This window comes from Eublepharis macularius, chromosome 8, assembly GCF_028583425.1.
Source record: "Eublepharis macularius isolate TG4126 chromosome 8, MPM_Emac_v1.0, whole genome shotgun sequence".
NCBI lineage: Eukaryota > Metazoa > Chordata > Lepidosauria > Squamata > Eublepharidae > Eublepharis > Eublepharis macularius.
The window spans coordinates 92,823,746-92,845,649 of record NC_072797.1 but is presented as its reverse complement, the minus strand read 5'-3'; the positions used below and the strand labels follow the sequence as shown (position 1 = coordinate 92,845,649).

At 41.5% G+C, this 21,904-nt stretch overlaps 1 protein-coding gene across 1 annotated transcript in view; it reads right to left on the bottom strand.

Moving 5' to 3' along the window:
* Positions 1–21,669, bottom strand: part of RASEF (RAS and EF-hand domain containing) — a 47,668-nt gene extending 25,999 nt beyond the window's left edge. Inside the window, exons 1-8 of the mRNA XM_054986139.1 lie at positions 21,154–21,669; positions 7,277–7,423; positions 5,157–5,247; positions 3,785–3,880; positions 1,795–1,872; positions 881–996; positions 710–778; positions 83–167 (exon numbers count right to left, since the gene is read on the bottom strand). Of these exons, the coding sequence (XP_054842114.1) occupies positions 83–167; positions 710–778; positions 881–996; positions 1,795–1,872; positions 3,785–3,880; positions 5,157–5,247; positions 7,277–7,423; positions 21,154–21,620 (1,149 nt within the window). The 5' untranslated portion in view covers positions 21,621–21,669. The remainder of the gene's footprint in view (positions 1–82; positions 168–709; positions 779–880; positions 997–1,794; positions 1,873–3,784; positions 3,881–5,156; positions 5,248–7,276; positions 7,424–21,153) is intronic.
* Between the last annotated feature and the right edge of the window lie 235 nt (positions 21,670–21,904).

Genomic DNA, 21,904 nt, shown 5'->3' with positions numbered 1-21,904 from the left:
GTCTTATATTGGATTATAAACGTGATCAAATATTTAAATATCACATAATTAAATACATTAATTATACAAAGTTAGTAGTTACCAATGATCTGTTGTATATGCTCCAGCTGTTTTCTAATGCACTTCGTAAGCCATCGTTGCTGTCATGAAGTTTTCTGTTTGCTGACCTAAAAAAAAAGCCAGGGAAATAAAATTAATATGTAAAATGGGTCAGGAAAAGCATTTCCAGGCTAAGGAAATCAGCATGAGGAGAGCTAACAAAGTTAAGGAACCAAAAGGTATTCTTTCACCCTTGGGAAAATTCCTATGAAATTGTCAGTAACCGACAATGAACAACCACTAACAATAAGGAAAACCATTAATTCAGCATCTCATCCCATTTAATGTCCCCACCTTTCGTATTTGAGCCAGAAATCATAAAAGACCAAAAAGGGGCATAAAAATATATCAAGGTCTTCCCATAATACATGCCGTTTAATGCTCCGCGTGTTCTCCTATGAGAGGGGGTTGACTGTTCTGGAAGAGGGGGGGTTCCACTCTCCCCCAACTCTCACTCTCCCCCAATTCTTGATATATTTTAAGATTTCACTAAAAGAACAGTGGGATCAGTAACTTTGCTGCTATGTTTCTTTCTTATTTTACAAGCGGTACCCAGCTTTTACAAATTAAAGTTCATAAGTAAAAAGGAATTGAACTGTTAGTAGCTTACTGCAGTATTTCTATCTGCCGTTCCAAGCTATCTCTGTCGTCAGAATATTCTCTGATCATTTCCAGGTCTCTATAAACCAAAATTGATATAATTATGTTAATTATGATATATACACAAACATACACATTGCTAGGCAACCTAATTTCTATCGATATAATTAAAGAACCTTACCTCTCTGAATTCAAACTCTGATCTGCAATATCACTTTTCAAAGAATCTAATTCACTCTGAAGGAAAGCAATATTTGTTTGAGCTTCCATGAGATCTTTTTTAAGTTTCTGGTTTTCCTAAAAATGAAGCAAGAAACTTTAAATTATTCATCAGATCACTTTAAAAAGAAGCAATGTTTATTTAAAGATTTTTTAAAGGATATAAATATGAAAAAGCTGCTAATTATGAAATGGGAATATACAAACATATAAACTGTAATGAGGCTCATAAGAACTGGATCTACACAGCTAGACTATTTAACTGTGTCTCCAGAAGTCCCCCCCCCACACACACACACCATGATCAGCAATAAACCTGTATTTGTAAATTCAATTTAACCTCCGTTATTTCCACATTTTAGTAATGGAAATAATACCTAAACAGAAATATAAATGATACATAATTTATATTTAATTATATTTAATGTTAGATTACTAGCATTTTGGAGAGAGATGTTATTGGTGTGTGTATGCTAAAATGCTAATAATCTTTCCAAACACTGACAGATTTCAAGAAAATTCAACTATTCAAACATTTTAAAATTGTAGGTGGTTAAACTGCTTAGTTATGCCATCATGGCCAAGCTGAATTACCACTCTAAGGCAGTAACTTTTTCCACCTAGCACAGTTCAGCTTAGTTACACATGTACCATCTCTTCTCTGCAGGCACATAGAGATTTCTCTTTGGGATTTCATCATGCCCAATATCATCTTTTTCTTCTCTCTGTCTCTTTTTTGTTTCACTTAAACAAGAATAAGGTAGGTAACTTGAATGCTGTCTATTTATGCATTGTTTTAGCTGGTCATCACAAATGAATTATCAGTACCTACAATTTCTGTCCAATGTAAGGAGGAAAGTCATAAGAAGGTCATACCAATGTCAGATCATGTATCCTGTTCTTTAACACAGTCAAATCTCCTTTGTGATTGATGTTTTTAGACTGTTCTTCCAGCTGAAACGATAAAGAAAGCATGTTTGCTACAATGATATAACTCTAATTGACCTATTAAAATGCAGACTTCAGTAGAAAGGGAGCAAACTTTTCATGAATGTATAGTGTAAATCCTCAGTGCACCCTAAAGTTCTTCTAAACTTGGGTATTACAGTTGACGCTTGTGGGGGGAATGAATAATCAGAAGAAACTTTGCCTCTAAGAGCATATCCTAAACACAGATTGTGGATGGGCAGTTCATTGGTCCCTCGGGGGAAACAATCATAAATGAGCAGAGCTGCCTTCAGTGCTTCATAATACCTTTCTCTGTCATCTAAGGACTTAATTCTTGTGGTGGCAGTTAACAACTCTGGTATGGGAAATTCGTGGAGATTTGGGGGCAGAGCCTGAGAAAGATGAGAAGTAGCTCTGAAGGGATGTAATGCCATAGTATCTACCCTCTGAAGTAGAGGTGTACATTACAATATACCTGAGCTGGAAAAAGCACAAAAATAACTGTTTTCAGAGTTATTACTTGATACTCCAAAATGGTACTAATCTGGGCTGCCTGAGAATCATGAAACATCTTCCAGAAAAAATGGGGGGGGGGGTTCCTAAGTTCCGATGCTTACGACACATGCCACATGAGATCGTGTTTCCCTTTGATTCTACTGATTCCTGCACAGTGGCATTTCTCCCTTCTGATCAGATCCTTGCAAGAGAGGAGCACAGAGTACTCCCAGACAATCACAAGCTGCAGAGAGCTGCCATTCTCCTTTTCTCCTCCATGTGGGATGGAGAGAGAGGTTTTTCCCTCCTCTGAAAGTAGAAAGCAAGGGTTTGTACAAGGGCTCATAGAATTCAAATCCTTTGTCCAATTTGCTTGAAACCTGGAGGTTCTTTGGTGGATGGGCAGAAGTATCTCTACTACAATTTTGGTGACATTTGGTTGACAAACGACTGCAGCCCCACACCCAAAAAGTCCCCCATAAGGAATAATGAAAGTGCAATTACAGTGCTGGTGGAGGAAGGGTTCAGGGCCCTGTAGAATTTAAAATCCTTCTCCAATTTGAAATGTGGGGGTTTAAAAACATTGACTGCAGCCCCCACCCTAAAAAGGTTCACCATATGCCATAATGGCAGACCAACAGGAATATGGGGGGGCTGCAACAGAAGTCGTCCTCATTTTCTGAAAGAAAACACAAACGACAACAAGGAAGGAAGGCAAATGCAGAGTTTTCTGTAGAAAGGTAAAAAAATGCTAGTCACTGTACCAATAGGGAAATGAAATGAATGCTGATGGCTGGTTGGAGTTCTCCTGCTGGCTGCTGCTTGACAGCCATTTTAGAAATTAGAAGAGAGAACTTAGTACAGCTGTGCAGAGAGGGACCTATTTTGGCGGTCTTTAAAATCAACCCCCTTTGTTCAATCTGCTTGAAATTTAGGGGAGGGGGGGCTTTAGATTAGTGCAGGATCGTATTCTGGTCAAATTTGGTGCCGTTATCTTTTTAAACACCTGGCCTAGATCCTAATATACATTCCTCACTGACTATAATGGTCCTGGAACTCCAGAATTTGAAAAAAAACACCGATCTGAATCCGAGCTGGTAATGTCCTACCCAGAAATAAGCAATCACAGTAAAAAAAATTTCCCCCAAATCCAACATTTTAGCAAATTTTTTCTCAGTGCACACCCAATACTCTGAATCCACCATTTTCTCCAGAAAATTGATCTGTAGACAGAAGCTCAAGGTAATTCCAGGAGATTTCCAGGCCTCTTGGAGGCTAGCAACCCTACATTTGGCCCAAACAATTTTACAGCAATATAAAGCACAAATCTCATATGCTGGCGCTCAGTACTTCAGAAGCTGCAGTTACTATATCAGATCGTATGCATTGTTCACAGTCTGGTCCAAAAGCTGATGCTACCTACCATTTTAAGTTTCTTTATTGTCACTTGGAGATCACCAACTTCAGCTTCATACTGGTGCCTGAGATCATTCAGAGCCTCTTCTGCCTTCCGTTTCTCCTACAATATTCCACATTTTTATTAAATTGCAAATGGCAGTCTTAAACAAGCTCCCTTAGAGTTTATGTATTGGGGGCATATATTCTCTCTAATTGTAACGTAACAAAATCATTTATCATTAACTCTGAAGTCTGTGTATGTACAAGAATGCAATATAGCAACTGTATAGCTTTGCTTCAGTACATGTTAAACAACCATTGCAAGCTAAGAAGCAAACAAAAACCAAGGAAATCCCACAGTACTGACTAACACATGAAGTATAATCTCTCTGCGTCACAGGTCAGGACAGTATCAGTAATAACAGAGTGCATAGTACCATTAAAATTTACAGTCCAGTACTATCCCACAAAGTAAATATCACAGTGACCTTGCATTTACATTTGGGGTGGTATACTTTTTGAAAATATGTGGAGCTATGAATATGGATCTACAGAGTAAGATAAGCTCAATTTCAGAGAACAATAAATAGAAATAGTCCACCCTGATATTAGTACCCAGATAATGAAGTGAAGAATACTTAGCAGATATCTTTCTACTAAAACATTTAATTGATTTTTTAAAAATACAAATACATTCATACATTCCCATTATCTAATATTGTACATAGCAGAATTTTTGTGTGGACAAGCATTCAATCATATGAGCCTCGTACAACGATTAGAGTACTTCAGTTCACAGTCTGACTATTTCAGGAGAGGTACTCCAGATGAACACCTGGTTTCCATCATTTCTATAACAATTCATTACAGATTCCAAAATAACACACCTTTCACCCATATGTAAAACTACTTGCTTTAAGGTAAATTATTTAAGACATATGAACTATTTATCTGAAAGTCATATGCTTGACTTTCTCCTGAACAGCTCAGAACCAAACAACGATGTAAAAACCGTCTTAACAAAACAAACATTAAAACCAGTCTTAAATCGTCACCTATTCATGGATATTTCCCCTCTGTTCCTGCTCCCCTAGAGCTCTTTTGGGAGGCTGTTCAGGTGACCCCTGAAAATGTTTGAGCCAGACTGTCGCTGAATGGGCCTTGGACAAAAGGGGTATCGATAGTCCTTCCCCTCCTTACCCTCTGCTTCCTTTTTTATCACTCTCTGTCTGACAGGTTCTTTGTCCTTCATACTTTTGCATTAATGGAAACTGGAGAGAAAATCATTCAAAGAGCTATTTTTCGCATGACGGGGTGTACAAGACAGAGTCCCGTCACTAACTTTGTCGAAAGGTGAAAAAAACCCTTAATTATTAAGAGCTGCAGATGTAGATTACCTCCTTCTTGATTTTATGCTCTGCAGCCTGTACTCGCTGGTCCATCTCCTCTTCTAATTCACTCAGCTGCATTGCTGCTTTATCTTGTGCCCTAGCATGTAAACAAGATTAAACATGTTCACATAAAATACTCTAAAACACCGAAGACAATTGGGGGGAAATACAGTTAGTTCAACCATGACCCAAAACAGATGAACAGAGATATTTCAAGTTGGAAAATTGAGGGGAAGGAACTCAGTATTTAAAGTTCCAAATTAAAGTCCCTTCATTCTCAAAATTCAGGCCATTGAATTAAAATGACAACATTCTTCAAATGGAAAAGTCACATTTACTTTAAGTTACTTTAAGAATAATAAAAATTTGGGGCACCTATTGATACCACACACTGAAGTTGCTGCACAATTGCCACGCACAGACACTAACCTATGGATTGGATCTTATCCCTCACTTCCTCCAAGCATTGGATGAAGAGGCTCCACACTTAAACTGAGCAGAGTGATAAAGATCCACACCCATATGAGGACTGGCTTTTTTTGTACAAAGTTTTGTGCATGTAATTAGCAGTAGCTCTGCAGATTCAATGTGTGGAACTGGCCTGCTTTTTCTAGAAATTTCCACATCTTTGATGGCCATGTGACTTAGCTCAAAAGTCTGTATATATAATTCTGAATCCAGCCCCAGAGTATAGATCAAAAAAATCTACACAGTAAGGCCAAGTACAGAAAGGGGGAGATGTTTCTACAAATCTGGAAGAACCATGGGTTTTCAGAAACATCTTCAGCAACAAATCTTATGAGATTCTCAACATATTTGCAGCCATTTTAGATTGACCAGCCAACAGTCTGTAGTTGCCTAGGCAATCCAAAATGCCTGATACAGATATGAGCTGGTGGAACAAGAATGGAAAGGCAGGAAAGACAAGGTAAAGCAAACAAGGTAAAGGTGGGAGGATGAAAAAGCAGAGGGGAAGGAGAAAAGGAAAAGGAAACAGTGGGATGGAGGCTGGAAGGAAGAAAGCAAGGAAAGGGTTACAAGGAAGCTACAAGGAAAGGGAAGGAAGCAATGGAGGAAAAGATTTTTTACACATTTCTACCCTTGAGTTCTCATGTATCCTCTGCTTGTCCTGTCTCTGGAGAAAATGGCTCCTTTAAGGGGTGGATTTTGTGGCATTATACGCATTATATGTCCATCCCTTCCCAAACCCTCAAATCTCCTGGAATTTCCCAGTCCAGAGTTGGCAACTCTAATGGGATGCCATTTCTCCTATGTTTCCTGTGGCATGTAATCACAGAAGAAACAGACAGTCCCACGATAAAATGGATGTTTCAGAACAAAGAACACTGGATATACAAAATAATCAAGAGACGAGTAATAAAAACATCAAACATTATTAGTCTGCATTTCAATATTGTTCTAATAATTCTGAGCCATATTTAATAAAAAAATATAAGGATATAAAAGTTACCTGTTTCGTTTCAGTCAGGGCTTTGTTTGCTTTTTTTAGTTACAACTTTGAGATGCAAACCAGAGGCCTCTGAGATGAGATAAAAAACATCATGACATGCTGCCAGGGCAGAATAAGTAAGGGAATCAAAGAACAATAGCCAGATGACCACAGCATGCAGACATGTTTTCTTTGTGAAAATCTGCCCTTGAGTCATAACCTTTTCCATTGTGGCCCCTTCTTACGTGCCCAGGGCAATGCCCATCACCACTTTTGGGAGAGGAAGCAATTTTCCCCAGGCCAGTTTGGCTAGGGGTCCTGACGGTGTTTTGTCATCTTCTGGGCGTGGAGCAGAGGTCACTGGGGCTGTGGGGGGGGGGGAGTAGTTATGAATTTCCTGCATTGTGCAGGGGGTTGAACTAGATGACCCTGGAAGTCCCTTCCAACCTTATGATTCTATTATTCTAATACAGATCAAAGTAGCAAAAATATTGCCTTGTGCATTCAGAGATTCAAAGGTTGTTCAGTGTGATATCTTAGCACCTACAATTCTAAGCAAAATCAGGAAGGAATGGAAACCACACATTAACACATTTTTCCATGAACAATAATAAGCAACATTGTATCCTGCATACAAAAATGATCATTAACAATGAAATGCAAAGCAAGACACTACCTTTTTACAGCGATGGCTAAGCTTTCCATCTCTGCACTCTGAAGCTTGATCTCGCGAATGAAGTTCTTAATAACATGTTCATAAGGTTGAATTAATCGTGGCTCCACTATACTGATGTTCTGATACAGAACACTGACTTGTTCTTGCCTGGAAGAAAAAAAAAGATACCCATGATAGATTTAATTATCAGGTAATGATTTAATTATCAGGTAATATTGAGAGATGATCACTAAAATGAATGGAAGAAAGCACTTATTCGGTTTGAGCAACCAAAAATAAAACCCCACCCTGAACCCAATTTTAAACTTAACCTTAGGAAGTGCCAAAAACAGAAATAAAATTAAGAATCTCTGAATATATCCAGAGATTCTGAAGTCTATCTTTTATGGCAAAATTAACAGTGGGCTGGAGCTAGTGTAATATTTCCACGCATGCAAGGATTTCCACCTGCGGATAGCAATTCTCTTGCCTTCCCCCTTCCATGGCAGCCCAAAATGCACCCCAACAAATGCTATCCTGAGGGGTCCTCTCTCCCCCAAGAAAAGCATTTCAGGGGGCATTTTGGGAGGGGGGGCAGGGAAATTGCATTCTATGAGTGAAAATATTTGTTCCTCTGGAATCATCTAATCCGGATCCAAGCCATTATATTTATGAACTATGTTCCTTCTCTGGTTTCTAAAGGTTTTTTTAAAAAATTATTCTTAAAGTTTGATTAATTCATATAATAAACTCTGTTTTCCACAATCCAAACTTCCCTGTCCCTTTCTTAAACAACCTTGCTGCTGAGTAATGTGTTCTGTGTCATGTTTGCTCAAGCAATGAAATGTGTATCAGCAGCAGTCACATAGCCAGCAAGCAAAGTCGTTCCATCTACCCAGGTTTTGAAGTCCTTAATTTACCTACTCTCCTCTTATTGGCTTGTTTTCATATCTCTCTGAATTAGTTTTGCAATCCTTTTTCTCAACTGTTATAAAAATCACTATCTGCCAATGATTGAGGATCCCATGGAAATATTTAAATAGGCATTTACTGTATTGTTTAGAGAGTTCCCACACTTTCCAACTAGCTTCCAGGATGATGCTGTCTAAGCACGGGGGTGAATGTCTTTTTTTCTGAGACACCACAAAGCTGTTTCTACACTTTTTAATGGTTTCAACAAAGACCTGTCTACAACTTAGTTAAATTTTATGCACTATTTTAATGTCTGGGACTAAGCAACATAAAAAATACTGTATTTTTCTACTTTGATCTCTCTTCACATTTAAGAGCTCTGTTATTTTTAAATGCTACATGAATTCCAATTTCCTTTATAATAAATTATTGCCTACGTTTAAACCAGAATATGTTTCCTTATATTTTACATACTGTCTTCCCTGCCCTGCTTGGGGAAGTTCTCTGGATTAAAATCAGATTATTGAGGTTGTTTCTATGATTAATCAAGTGTCTCTGAAGACCTTTAGCAAGCAGAATGGTGGCAGCTTCTAACAAGATACTAGACCTTTGGCTGGGTCAAGGAGATGTATTGGGGGTGCAAGGCAGAAGTTCAGGCTAGAAATAACTCTGCATTGTCCTTATCTCCGCAACTATATAAGCAACTTCCTTCATACAATTGCAGGCATGTGTGTCCCAAGGTATGAATACTGAACTGGTCATATAAAGGACATCAACTTTTCTTATACAGAATTTTCACTATACTGTGTAGGTGGGGGGAATCCTTGTCTTTATTATGTTTTCCTTTTTCCCTATTTAAATAAAATATATAAGAATAGGCGCTGCTCAGCAAAAGTCATTACAGTTGTGAAATGAAATGCCAGTGACAGTGCGGTAGATCCTACCTAAATCCTATTGTTCCAGTAAGCCATGTGACACCTTCCTCCAACCTACAGCATCCTCCACTTATGATGGAGGAAGGCTGGATCCATGGTGGAGATTTTCCTAAAATGCTACGGTGACATTCACTTCAATGCTGAAATTTGAAGTAGGGGCTTCCAACGCAGAACTCTGAGATTAATGTTGATTAATGGTGACGCCGTAATTAATAAAATATGGGCTTCACTCTATGAATGTTATGTCTCAAACAATGTCAGCTCACCTACATATTGGGGGAGGAGCAGGATTGATTTTTTTTTGTCTTTAAAAGGTTGATTGTAATAATAGCCTCTGGCATGCAGGGGTGTGTATACACTTGGAGGTGACTTGCTACCCACCTTGGATAAATATCATAATCTGCTTTGCTTCACACTCTTGAACTGGCTAGTCAGGAAGCACATCTTCCCCTCCCCCTTGCCTTCTTCCCCTTTTGTAAAGTTATCCTCTGGAGTCTGGAAGAGAGTTTTGTACTGTACTCTGACAGTGCTACCTTTTGTTCTGCTCTCTCAATTACGTCACAGCTGCTGTTTTCAGAGGGTTTTGAACTTCAAAGATTAAACAAACAAGGAACCTGAAAGAAGGAAAGTGGAAAGCTATGTGCTGGGAGAACCGCTTTCTGTCACAAGCGCATGGTGATAATTGTGGGAGTTTGCTCAGGTTATTTGATCCCCAAATCACAATATAGCCCGATTGTTCCTCACAAGCCCAATTAAGACTGTTACAACAAACTGTGGTGGAAATCCTAGTCAGGTGTGAACAACAGAGAAACCAAATCCCAGGCAAACGGTAGTGCAGCTCTGCAAGCAGCACCAGTAGCCCCGGAAAAGGAATGGGTTCCTTTCAAATTGAAGATGACATTAGGGGCACTCACCGGAATATTTGCACACGTCTGCAGCAGATTTAAATTGAAAACACAAGTCAGCACCCCACAAGAGCCATGAAGAAGACAGGCACATTTTAAAACAGCTTATCTGAAAGCTACTGGAAGATTTGCTCTTGATCAAACTGAAATACATACAACATTCAAAAATATCTGTATCAATCTGTACAAGAGTGAGGACAGTGGCATGCAGTGACCCAAGTGAACCTATAAATGCACAGAATTTCTGAAGGAACTATCTACAGAGCAAGCTGCTTCTTCCAGGAGCGCCACTTAGTAAATGATCATGAGCACCACTTAAAGAATATGGGGTATGGGGCCGAACTGCTCCCTTCCATATTTCTGACCACCAATATATCTAATTCTCGAATGACCAAATCTGTAAATGCATAAATCTCAAGATGGGAGCCATGAACAGACAAGACAGATCTTTCTACAAACCTGGGGAAAGCCTCAAGTTTGCAGGAAAATCTTTTTAAAAAATTGGATGAAGGTTAAAAGCCCCCAAATAATAAAATCAGCACCTGTAGCTTTAAAAAAATGAAGGCCTTTTCAGTGACATCATGGGGGCTGCAAGGCAACCACAATAGTATTGCCAGCCTTCAATATTTGGTTTCTGTCAGTAAAAGGCAGAGGGCAGGGACAGCACCCTTTCCAGGGCTGTTTTGACCTTTAAAGGAGACCTCACTGGGGCCAGGCCTGGCAGCAACCATAGACAGCACATGACTTCCATGACTCACCTAGAGCTGGCTGTTGGCTACTGTTCAACAGCAGCCACCCCAGCCAGTGTGGTGTAGTGTTTAGTTTCAGACTATAATCTTGGAGATCCAAGACTTGAATAACTACTCTGATGCAGAAGCTCAGTGGGAGACTTTGGGCCAGTTACACAGCCTCAGCTTAACCTACCTCACCGGAGTTGTCATAAGGATAAAATGGAGGTCAGAGAATTATGCAAGCTGCTTTGGGTCCCCATTATGGAGAGAGGTGGGGTATAAAAGCAGTAACTAAATAATAAATAGAGCTGACAACAGGCAGCAGATAAAAGGTTGGTTGGTTGCCAGGTGAGGATATGGGGGTTGCCAGGATGAGTGGAGATAGTGTGGGAAAGGGATACAGGGTACAGTCCAGTCCAGTGCACAACCGGGCCCAGTCTGGTGGCCAGCACCACTCAACTGGACCATGGTTTTCCCAGGAGGAGGGCCAGAAGAAAAGCTGAAGACGTGGGGACAGGTAAAAGTAGATTGGCTGGTGGATGAGAAGGATAGAAGGAAGCAAGAAAGGAGATGAGACTGTGGGGTCTTTCAAGGAAATGAAAGCAGAAAGTGGAAAAGAGAAAATGAGATGCCTCTGGTTATTGTTACCTCTTGTCATCTCTCAAAATACTAAAAGGGCACCTCTATAAAATACTATAAACAATTCAGGGCTTAGACAGAAAATGCTAGTCAAATCTTTAATGCTGTTGCCAAATACAGTGACTATTTGTTATCATTATTTATGGGGGAGCAAAGCCTTCATTGTTATTTACTCAGCATTTGCTTTTCATTTGTTTGCTAGTCCCTAGAATTTAAATTAAAGTTACATATAGATACTGAATTAGTACAAACTAGGACTAAGCCCTCCAATTCAAAACTTCTACAACCTTAAGAAAATTCTCATTGACATTAGCTTCCCCCTCCACCCCACATTGTTAGGTTACATCTACTTCATGTACTGTAAATTCACCTGCACCTAAAGTATGTTTCAGCGAAGCCTGATGGAAACTGACTGAGACACATACCATCAATGAATATTTAACAGAACATCAATTCCTGAATGGACGTTTGCAATGCCTGCTGCCTCCTAATAGTGTTTACATGTTTTTGCATTGAAACCATGAAATATTTGTAGTAAAGGGTTTTGGATCTCGTGATGATTTGACAGTGTTTCATGTTCCTTTTGGAGGTGATTAAAGTGATAATATTGGTATTCAAGCTTGAGTTTAGCTGGACTACCAATTCAAGAAGGTGCTCCAATTATGCATAAATATCATCAGAAATGTGTCGATCTCAACACCAAAAGAAGCAAATAGGGGAGCATGATATATGACTGGAAATAAAACACTCAATTTTCTTCCCAAGGACTCCTCTTTGAGGATGCAATCCTAAGTACCTTTACTAAGGTGTATATTCCATTGAATTAGAGATGTCAGTCCCCTGCCAGGGGGCAGGAGATCCCCCGCTCCCACCATCCACCCCCGCTCCTGTTTACCTGGCTACTGGGGAGGATGCGCCTCCTGGAGTGTGCTCCCAAGCAGCACAGCACACTCCTGCGCACCTGAATTGGACTGCTGCAGAGCGCGGGAGCGCTCCCAGGGCTAGCATGTGGCCTGCGCAATGACATCACTTCCCAGAAGTGCAATGACAGAAATGACATCATCACACCATGCACGCGCGCACACCGCTCTACCAGAAAGGTGAGTGCCAGGTCTCCAACCTCCTGCCCAGGAGGGTAAGGGCACCTGGCTACCCTACAATGAATTCACTAGGAACGACTTCCAAGTACATATATTCTTAGAACTGCAATGATACAAGAGGAGACAAGCAAATTGTGCTTCTTCTGCTTTGGGTTCTGTTAAAACATACAAAATGAAGCTTGCAGAGTAAACCTAACAAAGTTGTCACAGGAAGTGTGGAAAGAGCTTCTCTTGCTTTTTCTCCATCTACATTTTAGATATTCTGTGTACCATTTCCTTCTTTCTTCAGACATCATTCAACACCTTAGAACAATGTTTCCCACAGAATCCTAGGATAACATGAGAAATTGGGGAATAAATAAATAAACCTTATATGAACTTTATTTTGATTTGACATTTGGAAAAAAGATTAGAGAATACAAAAAAAGTCAGGAAAAACACTTCACTTTTTCCTTATGATGTTAACTTGACAGTGTGTGCGCGCGTGCACGCGCGTTCTCCTCCAGTAATGTATTCTGGCCTGTGAAGTTTTTGTAGGTAGGGATTCCTCAGGATCTAAAAGATTAATTTAGAGGTTCCTCCACGGAAAAAAGATTTGGGAAACACTGCCTTAGAAGATGCAACAAGCCAGACCTGAATTCATGAACAGTTCTCTGTATGGAATGAGATTCCAAGGAAAATTACTGAGAAAAGTCACATACATGCTTGAACTAGTCAATAATTTCATTACCCCAGTTGTGTGGTTCAAAAGACCAGAAGCGGCCAGAATGGATACTACCATTTTACCATACATCTGCAATTGCTAGGCAAGCATATAAATATTAAGGTTCAAAACAGAATACTACAGCCGCATTTCTGAGCATTTAAAAAGAAAAATAATACATTGTTCTAAAACTTGTGTTGACTCAAAAAAAGTTCAAAGGGGAAAAAGAGGTTAGTGTATCTTTTAATCTGAATTGGGAATGGTCTGGTTTGTACCTAGCTTCTATTGCTGTACAGTTTCTTTTGTCACCAGAACCATTTCATCTTGACCCTGTTCTGTCTGATGCAATGTATGAGAATTGCCATTCAGTAGAATCAAACCACATGTCTGCACATTCATGCCAAACAAAGATACCGCAATTCTCTACCACCCTATTAAGATAAAGTAGCTGGATTACATTCAGAGTACTATGACAAACACCCGTATCCATGGTACTGAGATAAGTCCACCGACTGAAAGGAGATAGATGCTTAAACAAACTCTCACTGCACACACCTCATTCATTATCTTTTCTGGTTCAGTTTAAAACATATATATTCAGTTCCCTATATATAGGTCATAATTTGTCTAAAGGCTTTTCATAAGACACTATCCACTGGTTCTTCCACAGCATGGATAATGAAGCAACCTTAAAAGGTGGCTGGTAAACAACTGAATAAGCTCTTGACATTATTCTGTACAATATATCCTTTTTTATCCTGCTCTTCCTCCAAGAAGCTAACGGCAGTACACACAGTTCTCCCTCTCCTCACTTCTGTCCTCACAACGACTCCAAAAGGTAGGCCAGGTCCAGAGTCACTCCACGAATTTAATGGCTGAACCTAGGAAGAGACATGAACCAAAATCCCATTCTGAAACACTATGCGGGCTCTCCTTATTTACCAAATGGTTAACTGTACTCCAAACTCGATTAAGATTCTCCCCTCCCCCTTTGGCATTCAGTGGCCACAGGGAGATCAGAGGTCAATACTGCAGAGGTCTGCAGAAAGGATCATGGCATCACCAGGGTCTGAGGAGGGCACAGCATCGGTGACCTTAGGGCATTTCTCCATATCACTCAATTAAGATACCAAACAATCCACAAGCTTCTATGATTGCATATGAGTCTACTAAAGGAGACTAGAAATCAGCACTGTTTTGTTCTTATAACTCCATGTCAACATTATTACATGCCACAGAGGAGCAGCCAGTGGCCATACTTGTGTTTAATGCTATGCTAAACACTGAAGCATTAGAACCAGTGCTTGAGGTGGGTGCGGATGGTACTAGTGGTACAGGGCTCCTGTATAATCACCACTCTTTGCCCTATGTATACCACACAAACCACATGCAGTTTGCAGTTCTCTTCTGTATTGGCCATGTGGCAGGTGAGGGATCAACATGGGCAGAGGGGGCTGGACTGACTATGCCTGCTAAGTATACCTGTCTACTGCAACCTCTGTGAAAACTTGCCACTGATACAGTCCAGATTTCCAGACATCAATACATCTAGGAACTTGGAGAGTTAAAGGAGTTTGGTAGAGACGCTGCACCAAAGAAGAGGTAGGTTGGAAGAAACATTAACCACCTCCACTGCTTCTCTACTGAAAATCACTTCACTTTTTTAAAAAAGCATCTACTGAGGTTTAACTATGCATTTGTATGTAAAGTGTACTCAGGCTTTAAGGAAGCTCAATTACTCTGAGCTAACATTTTAGGTTCTAAATCCAACAATGAATGTATGCATATTTCTGTTTTGTCTCAGCATGTTACTGGTCTACACATTATTATTTCTTATAGCAAATTTGCCAATAGAAATCATAGAATCATAGAACTGGAATGAGTCTTACAGACCATCTAGTCCAACCCCCTAGGAACAGGAATAGCAACCCCAACAAGTATTTATCCAGCTGCTCCCTGCAGACTGCCAACGAGGGGGAACCCACCACATCCTTAGGCAGCTGATTCCACTGCTGGATTACTCTTAACAGGAAGAAGTATTTCCTAATGTCCAGCCAGTACCTTCCCCCCTGTAGTTTAAACCCATTGAGTCCAATCCCCTATTGCCAATGAGAACAGCTCCCTTCCCTCTTCTAAGTGACAGCCTTTTAAATTCTTAAAGAGAGCAATTAAGTCTCCCCTCAACCATCTCTTCTCCAAACTGAACATTCTCAGGTACCTCCGTGCTTTGCTCATAGGGTTTGGTCTCCAGGCCCTGATTATCTTGGTTGCTCTCCTCTGCACAAATTCCAATTTGTCCACGTTCTTTTTGAAATGAAGCCTTCAGAACTGCACACAATACTCCAGGTGGGGCCTGACCAATGCAGTATATAGTGGGACAGTGACATCCTGTGATTTGGATCTTATGCCTTTGTTGTTTCACCCCAAGATTATGTTTGCCTTTTTTGCTGTTGCATCACTCTGAGTGCTTATATTTAGCTTCCCATCCATCAGTATCCCAAGATCTTGTTGACACACACTGCTATCCAGAAAGGTGGCCTTCATCCAGTATGCCTGCTTTACATTTTTGTTACCCAGGTGAGAACCTGGCACTTATCCATGTTAAATTGCATCTTATTCAAATCTGTCCCGTTTTCCAGTGTGTTCAGATCTTGTCAAATTCTATCTTCAAGGGTGTTTGCTACTCCTCCCAGTTTGCTGTCATCTGCAGATTTAATGAGGAATCCCTTCACACCCAGTCCAGATCATTTATAAAAATATTGAGAAGCACAGGATCCATAACTGAGGCCTGCGGCATTCCACTGGACACCTCCCTCCAATCAGACGTGATGCCATTGACAACTATGCTTTGGGTGCGGTTATCCAGCCAGTTCCCTATCCATTTAACCATACTAGAGTCTAGTCCACAGTCCATCAGTTTACCCAACAAACATCAAAAGGAACTTTATCAAAAATTGTACTGAAATCCAGATAAGATACATTGACATCATTCTCATGATCTAGTAATCTGTCATTCAATCATAGAATGAAATAAGGTTGGACTGGTAGGATCTGTTGGGGGAAAATCCATGCTGACTTCCCCATATCACCAAGTTGTCCATCAGATGCTTGCGGCTTGACACCTTTAATATCTGTTACAGTATCTTCTCTGAGATAGAGGTCAGGCTGACTGGCCTGTAGTTCCCAGGATCGTCCTTATTCCCTTTCTTGAAGACTGGGATGACATTTGCCCTCCTCCAGTCTTCCAGAATGTCAGCTGTCACCCCAAAAGCCTGGAAGATAATCAACAAAGGGTTGGAAAGTTCTTTTGAAAGTTCTGCAAGCACTCTTGGGTGCACCCGTCTGGCCAGGGGGATTTGTACACATCCAGTGCAGCAAGTTGCTTCTCTACGACTTCTCTGCCCATGTCAACCATCATCCCTGAAGTCATGCTTGCACAATACCACCTCTAGGTGGGCCTGTTCTCGCCTTCAGGGAGAAAACTGAAGCAAAGTAGGCATTGAGCCGTTCTGCCTTCTCTCTGTCCTCTGTCAGAGTTTCTCCTTTTCCACCCAGCAATGGGGTTATCGCCCCCTTCACCTTCTGTTTGCTCCTTACATATCTGAAGAATGTCTTTTTGTTGTGGTGAGTCCCCTTGGCCAGGCTCAGCTCATTCTGAGCTTTCGTTTCTCTGACAGCTGCCCTACAGTGCCTAGCTACCCCTAGATACTCTTCTTTAGATGCATTTCCTTCCATCTTGAACATCTCCTTTTTCCTCCTCAGCTCATCACAGAACTCCATTCCTCCACACTGGCTTCTTAGATCCTCTACCTCATTTCCATCTTGCTGGGACAGTGATAGCTTGAGCCTGCAAGACCTCTTCTTTTAGAAGAACCCACCCTTCACTCACTCCTTTCCCTTCCCGCATTCTTGTCCATGGAATAACTCTCATCATATCGCCAAGATTATTAAAGTTTGCCCTACTAAAATCTAACCTGCATGTTTGGCTACAACATTGTTAGTGCAGAGAGCTCAGAAGATGGCAGTGTAAATTTCTGGATCTCAGGTCGTCAGTTTTTGTATTTCTTCCAATATCCTCTTTCTAAGGTTGCCAACCTCCAGGTGGTAGCTGGAGATCCCCCCCCCCTGAAATTACAACTTACCTCCAGGCCACAATCCTCCTGGAAAAAATGGCTTCTTTGGAGGGTGAACTCTATGGCATCATTCCTTCTGAGGTTCTGCCTCTCCTCAAACTCTGCCCTCTCCAGGTTGCATCCTTCCCCCCAAAATCTCAAGGAATTTTCCAACTTGGAACTGGCAATCCTCGACTGATAAATCTCCTATTACACATTTCAAGCTATCAGTTTACCTCAGGAAAACAACACTGCAATTTAATCCTAAAAAGGAGGTAGGCCCTCATTAATTATCTTTCCCCCACATTTCAGGGAAAGTCCAGTTCTAGATTTTAATTATCCTTTCCAACAAACAACTCCACGGCTGGCTTCAATGTGTTCCCCTGTAATGAAATACATTTCCCTGTTCAAGATGTTCAGAGAAATAAGGGGTCTCTCCTGCAACTGAAGTGTCTAATTTTATTATAATCCCAAGGCCAGAACAATACTTAAAAATTAAGGTAGTGAAAAGCCATCTGTTAGTTATGATATTAAGTAGAAATGCCATGTTCAGATGGAGTATGCCTCAGAACAACAGAAAGGTTATCTTCATGTCCTGTTTGTGGGGCTTCATGGAAGTATCTGGCTGGCCACTACCAAAAATATTGGGCTAGATAGCCCCTTGTTCTGCTCCAATAAGTTTCCTCAGATGTTCAGAACCAAATAAGAGAGACAGTACAGTGTAGTGGTTAGAGTGTCAGACTATTTATTTATTTATTTATTTATTTATTTATAGTCTGCCTTTCTCTCTGAGATTCAAGGTGGATTGTTATAAGGAAAAGACTAAGATCTAGGTGACGCAGATTTGAATTGCTGCTCTGCCATGGAAGGTTGATGAGTGACCGTGGGCTAGTCACACACCTAAACTACTTCATTACTTCATTGTAAGCATAATGTGAAGAAGAACAATATTGTAAGTTTCTCTGGGTCCCCAATGGGGAGAAAAATAAGGTATGAAAGTGTAAATAAACAATCAAATTAAATAAAGTTCATTCAGTCACCTGCAATTTAATCAGTTAACCAATGTTTATATTACCAACTGATCAAAGTGGCTGTCCACTTGAAGAAAAAGACAGTTTGATATTTGTTGTTAGAAGGAAAATCCACCTTCTTTTATTCCCTAGGGTCAGTGTGGTGTGTAGAAATTAACACTGGGCTAGGCCTATGGACCTGCTTAGCCATCACTGGGGAACCTTGGCCTAGTTGCCCTCCCTCTATCTTGCAGGGCTGTGGCGAGGACAGCACAAGGAAAGGGAAATGCTGAGTTCTTTGAAGGAGGGAAGATAGATTTTTAAAAGCCTAGAAAAGTGTGACTTTTTGTGTTCTGCCTCTCAAAAACACTGATGACAGTCGAGTCCTGTTTGCCAGTCACAGCAAATTATGTACTCAGTACGATGTACCTAATGCCCCAGTGGTTAGCTATGCAAGTGAAACTAAATGCTAATAAGGTTTCAGATTACAGTACTATGATTGAGAACAGCTCACGTCCCAAGAAGCAACATTTCTGTCAGTGTGACCATTCTCCTTTTGAAAGCTCAAGATTTTATTTTCACTATCATGTGGTACCATTTAATAACTACATCTTTCACATCATAACTAAGGTGTATGAAATGAATATGGGAGGTTTATTTATCTGCATTATATAGCCTACCTTTCTCACCAGCATAGGTTTCTTATCTCATGAAGAGTACAAATTCATGAAGGCAGCCATGATATTGCTCCAGCCACTGGGTGAAGGACCGCCATTTTGGACACTCTTTGTCACAGCTTTGACATAGTGCAAATCCCCTATAGTGTTTCTGCACCATCACTGGCATAAACTTTCAGACCAATCTCCTCGGCCAAATTACAACGACCCTTTTACTCTGCCTTTTAAATATTTATTTTAAAACGGTGTGTGTCTCGCTGATGTGCAATCATGTAATTTTGAATTGATTTTGAGAATGTGATGGCCTCTGGCTAATAAACTTTGTTGTTGTTGTTGTTGTTGTACTCTGCCTGTAAAAGGAGCACTGTGTAACCAGAGAATCTGACAGCCACTGATTCAGTAAAAGATATCATCTCATTGATGTTTGGTCTTTTTAAAGAAATTCTTCAGCGCTGCCATAAACATCTGTATTAAATATAATAAATGTCTTCCAAGAGACACCACTATGAAAACTGTTCAACAGACTTTTTCAGAGCTGGAATGTTCCAAAATAATCTGTTTTACTTATTTAAATATCTATCCTGCCTTTCCTTGTGACTCTAAGTGGCAAACAAATCACATTTAAAACATCCAGAATACAACTAACACCCTCCCCCTTAATAAAAATGCCTGCAATCTATATCCCATTTCAAGTCTAGGCAAAAAAAATGTTTCTGCAGAACCTCCTAAAAATTTCTAGAAATGATGCCCCACAGAAAAATTATGCTGTTCTGGAACAACAGGCATTCTTTTGATGTAACAGGAGACTTCTTGAAATTGGAGAAGAGTAGCCCTGTTTGTCTTGTAAGAAGATAAGAAGCAACGTGGCACCTTACAAGTTTGCAGTGGGAAAGATTTCAAAAGAGCACATGTGATAACAGTCTCTAGAAGCACCACAGTATTGTGTTTTGTTAGAAATTCTCCAGCACAATTTTGTCTTGCTTTGTCTCCAGAATCAGACCTTAGTAAGAGACCTAGTCCCTCAGCTACAATCACAACCTTGCTGTTAATAAAACTTGTGCCCCAAACCCCTTCTTATCAACAACAAAGGGCAACCTAACAAAGACACAAACCCAGGGACCAGACCCTACCACAAACCCAAATGACAGCTCCGTCTTCAATAAAACACCTAATAATATCACCTATTCCATCTGGGCCTCTATACATTGGACAAAAGAGGTCAGTCCCAGGAAAAAAATAAAAAGACATAAAACTGACACTAAAATGGCAGTATTAAGAAGCCAATGAAAGAACATTTGAAACTCCTAGGACGCACTGTTTAGAGGGAGAGATGCAGAGGAGTTAGCCGTGTTAGTCTGTGGTAGCAAAATCAAAAAGAGTCCAGTAGCACCTTTAAGACTAACCAATTTTATTGTAGCATAAGCTTTCGAGAATCAAGTTCTCTTCGTCAGATTCAGTAATGACTAAGCTGATCTAAAATTCACCAAGAAGTCTGGTACAATCCCCAATCCAGAGCTGACATGGATCTGGGATTTATAGGACTGGATCTAATCAGCTTTTCTGCTAGTGAAAATGCAAAGTGGGATCTCCTCTAACCCACAAAAGACTATGCCAGGAACCATGCGACCTGGGCAGACAAAAGTCAAGCAGAATGGAAGCTAGAGTACCACATTAAGTGATATCCACCTTTAAGTGATATCCAAGACTGCACAGCCATTTCTGGAATTAATTGCTTAGGAAAACAGATAAATGGCCAGTCATTGCTGTCTCAAACGTTTTGCTTGAAGGTTACATAATTACATACCTCCCACCCCACAGTTCCCTTTGACACTGCTGTCCTCCCCCCCCCCCCCTTGAGAAATGTCTGCCTAGAGAGGACCCACTACACTAGGGTTTGGTCCAGGAAGCTCATACTGGATAAAATCTCGTTAGTCTTTAAATGGCTACTTGAGTTCCATTCATCTGTAACTTTAGAAAGGCAACAGGTGCGTCCTTTCCTCTATCGTGGCATCTCCAAGTCGGGAAATGCCGTTGTAGAGCTTTTAAAGGCACAAGAGCTCCCCAGGAAAAGGCGGCCGCCCTCCTCCCCGCGCAATCCAAAGCAACTGAAGTTTCATCGCCAGCTCTCGCCTTCCATGGCCGGGGCTTACAGCGCCTCCTCCGCCGGGGCTTACCTGGGGATGTATCCTGCTTCTTCGCCGAGCCGGAGCTCGAAGTCTCGCCAAGCCTGGCTCGGCCCCATTGCAGCGCCCGCTGCCGCCACGCCAGCCAAAACGTCGAAGGCGTCGCCCGCGTCCCGCTCGCTCCCCTCTTCTTCCATCTCCTCTTCCCAGACGTCTCCCCGGTTACCCCAAAGCTGCCGGTGCTGCTGCTGCTGTTGCCGCTGCCGCCGCCTCCGCCGCTGAGTGGCGCCGCGGAAGCCGCGAGCAAACTCCGGGAAGGTGATGGCGCCGTCGCGGTCGGTGTCCAAGCGCTGGAAGATTGCCTCGGCTTCGGCCGGCCGGACCCGCAACTCGGCGCAAAGCGAACTGAAGTCGTCTCGCTCGATCCGGCCGGAGCCCTTCACGTCGCAGGCGAGGAAGAGCGAGCGCAACCGGGACAGGTCGTCGAAGTCCAGCTCCCCTCCTTCGGGGGACCCCATAACAGGGGGGATCGGACGGGAGACTGCGGATCTAAGCGCGCGATCGGGATCCGGCTCCGGGAAGGGGAAAGAGTAGAAGCCGCCCGCCAAGGTGCCACCCCCGCGGAACCTCGCCCCACCTGCCCGCGCACAGCCGCCGAATGCGCCTTCGGGGGCCGCCCTCCGCCCCGCCCCGCCCCGCCCCCTCGCCGAAGAAAGTTCTTCCAAGATTTTCAAGCGGGGGCTGCCACGGAGAGAACGGAAGCAAGGTTGCGCAGGAAGCCCCGGATCAATACTCAGGGCTG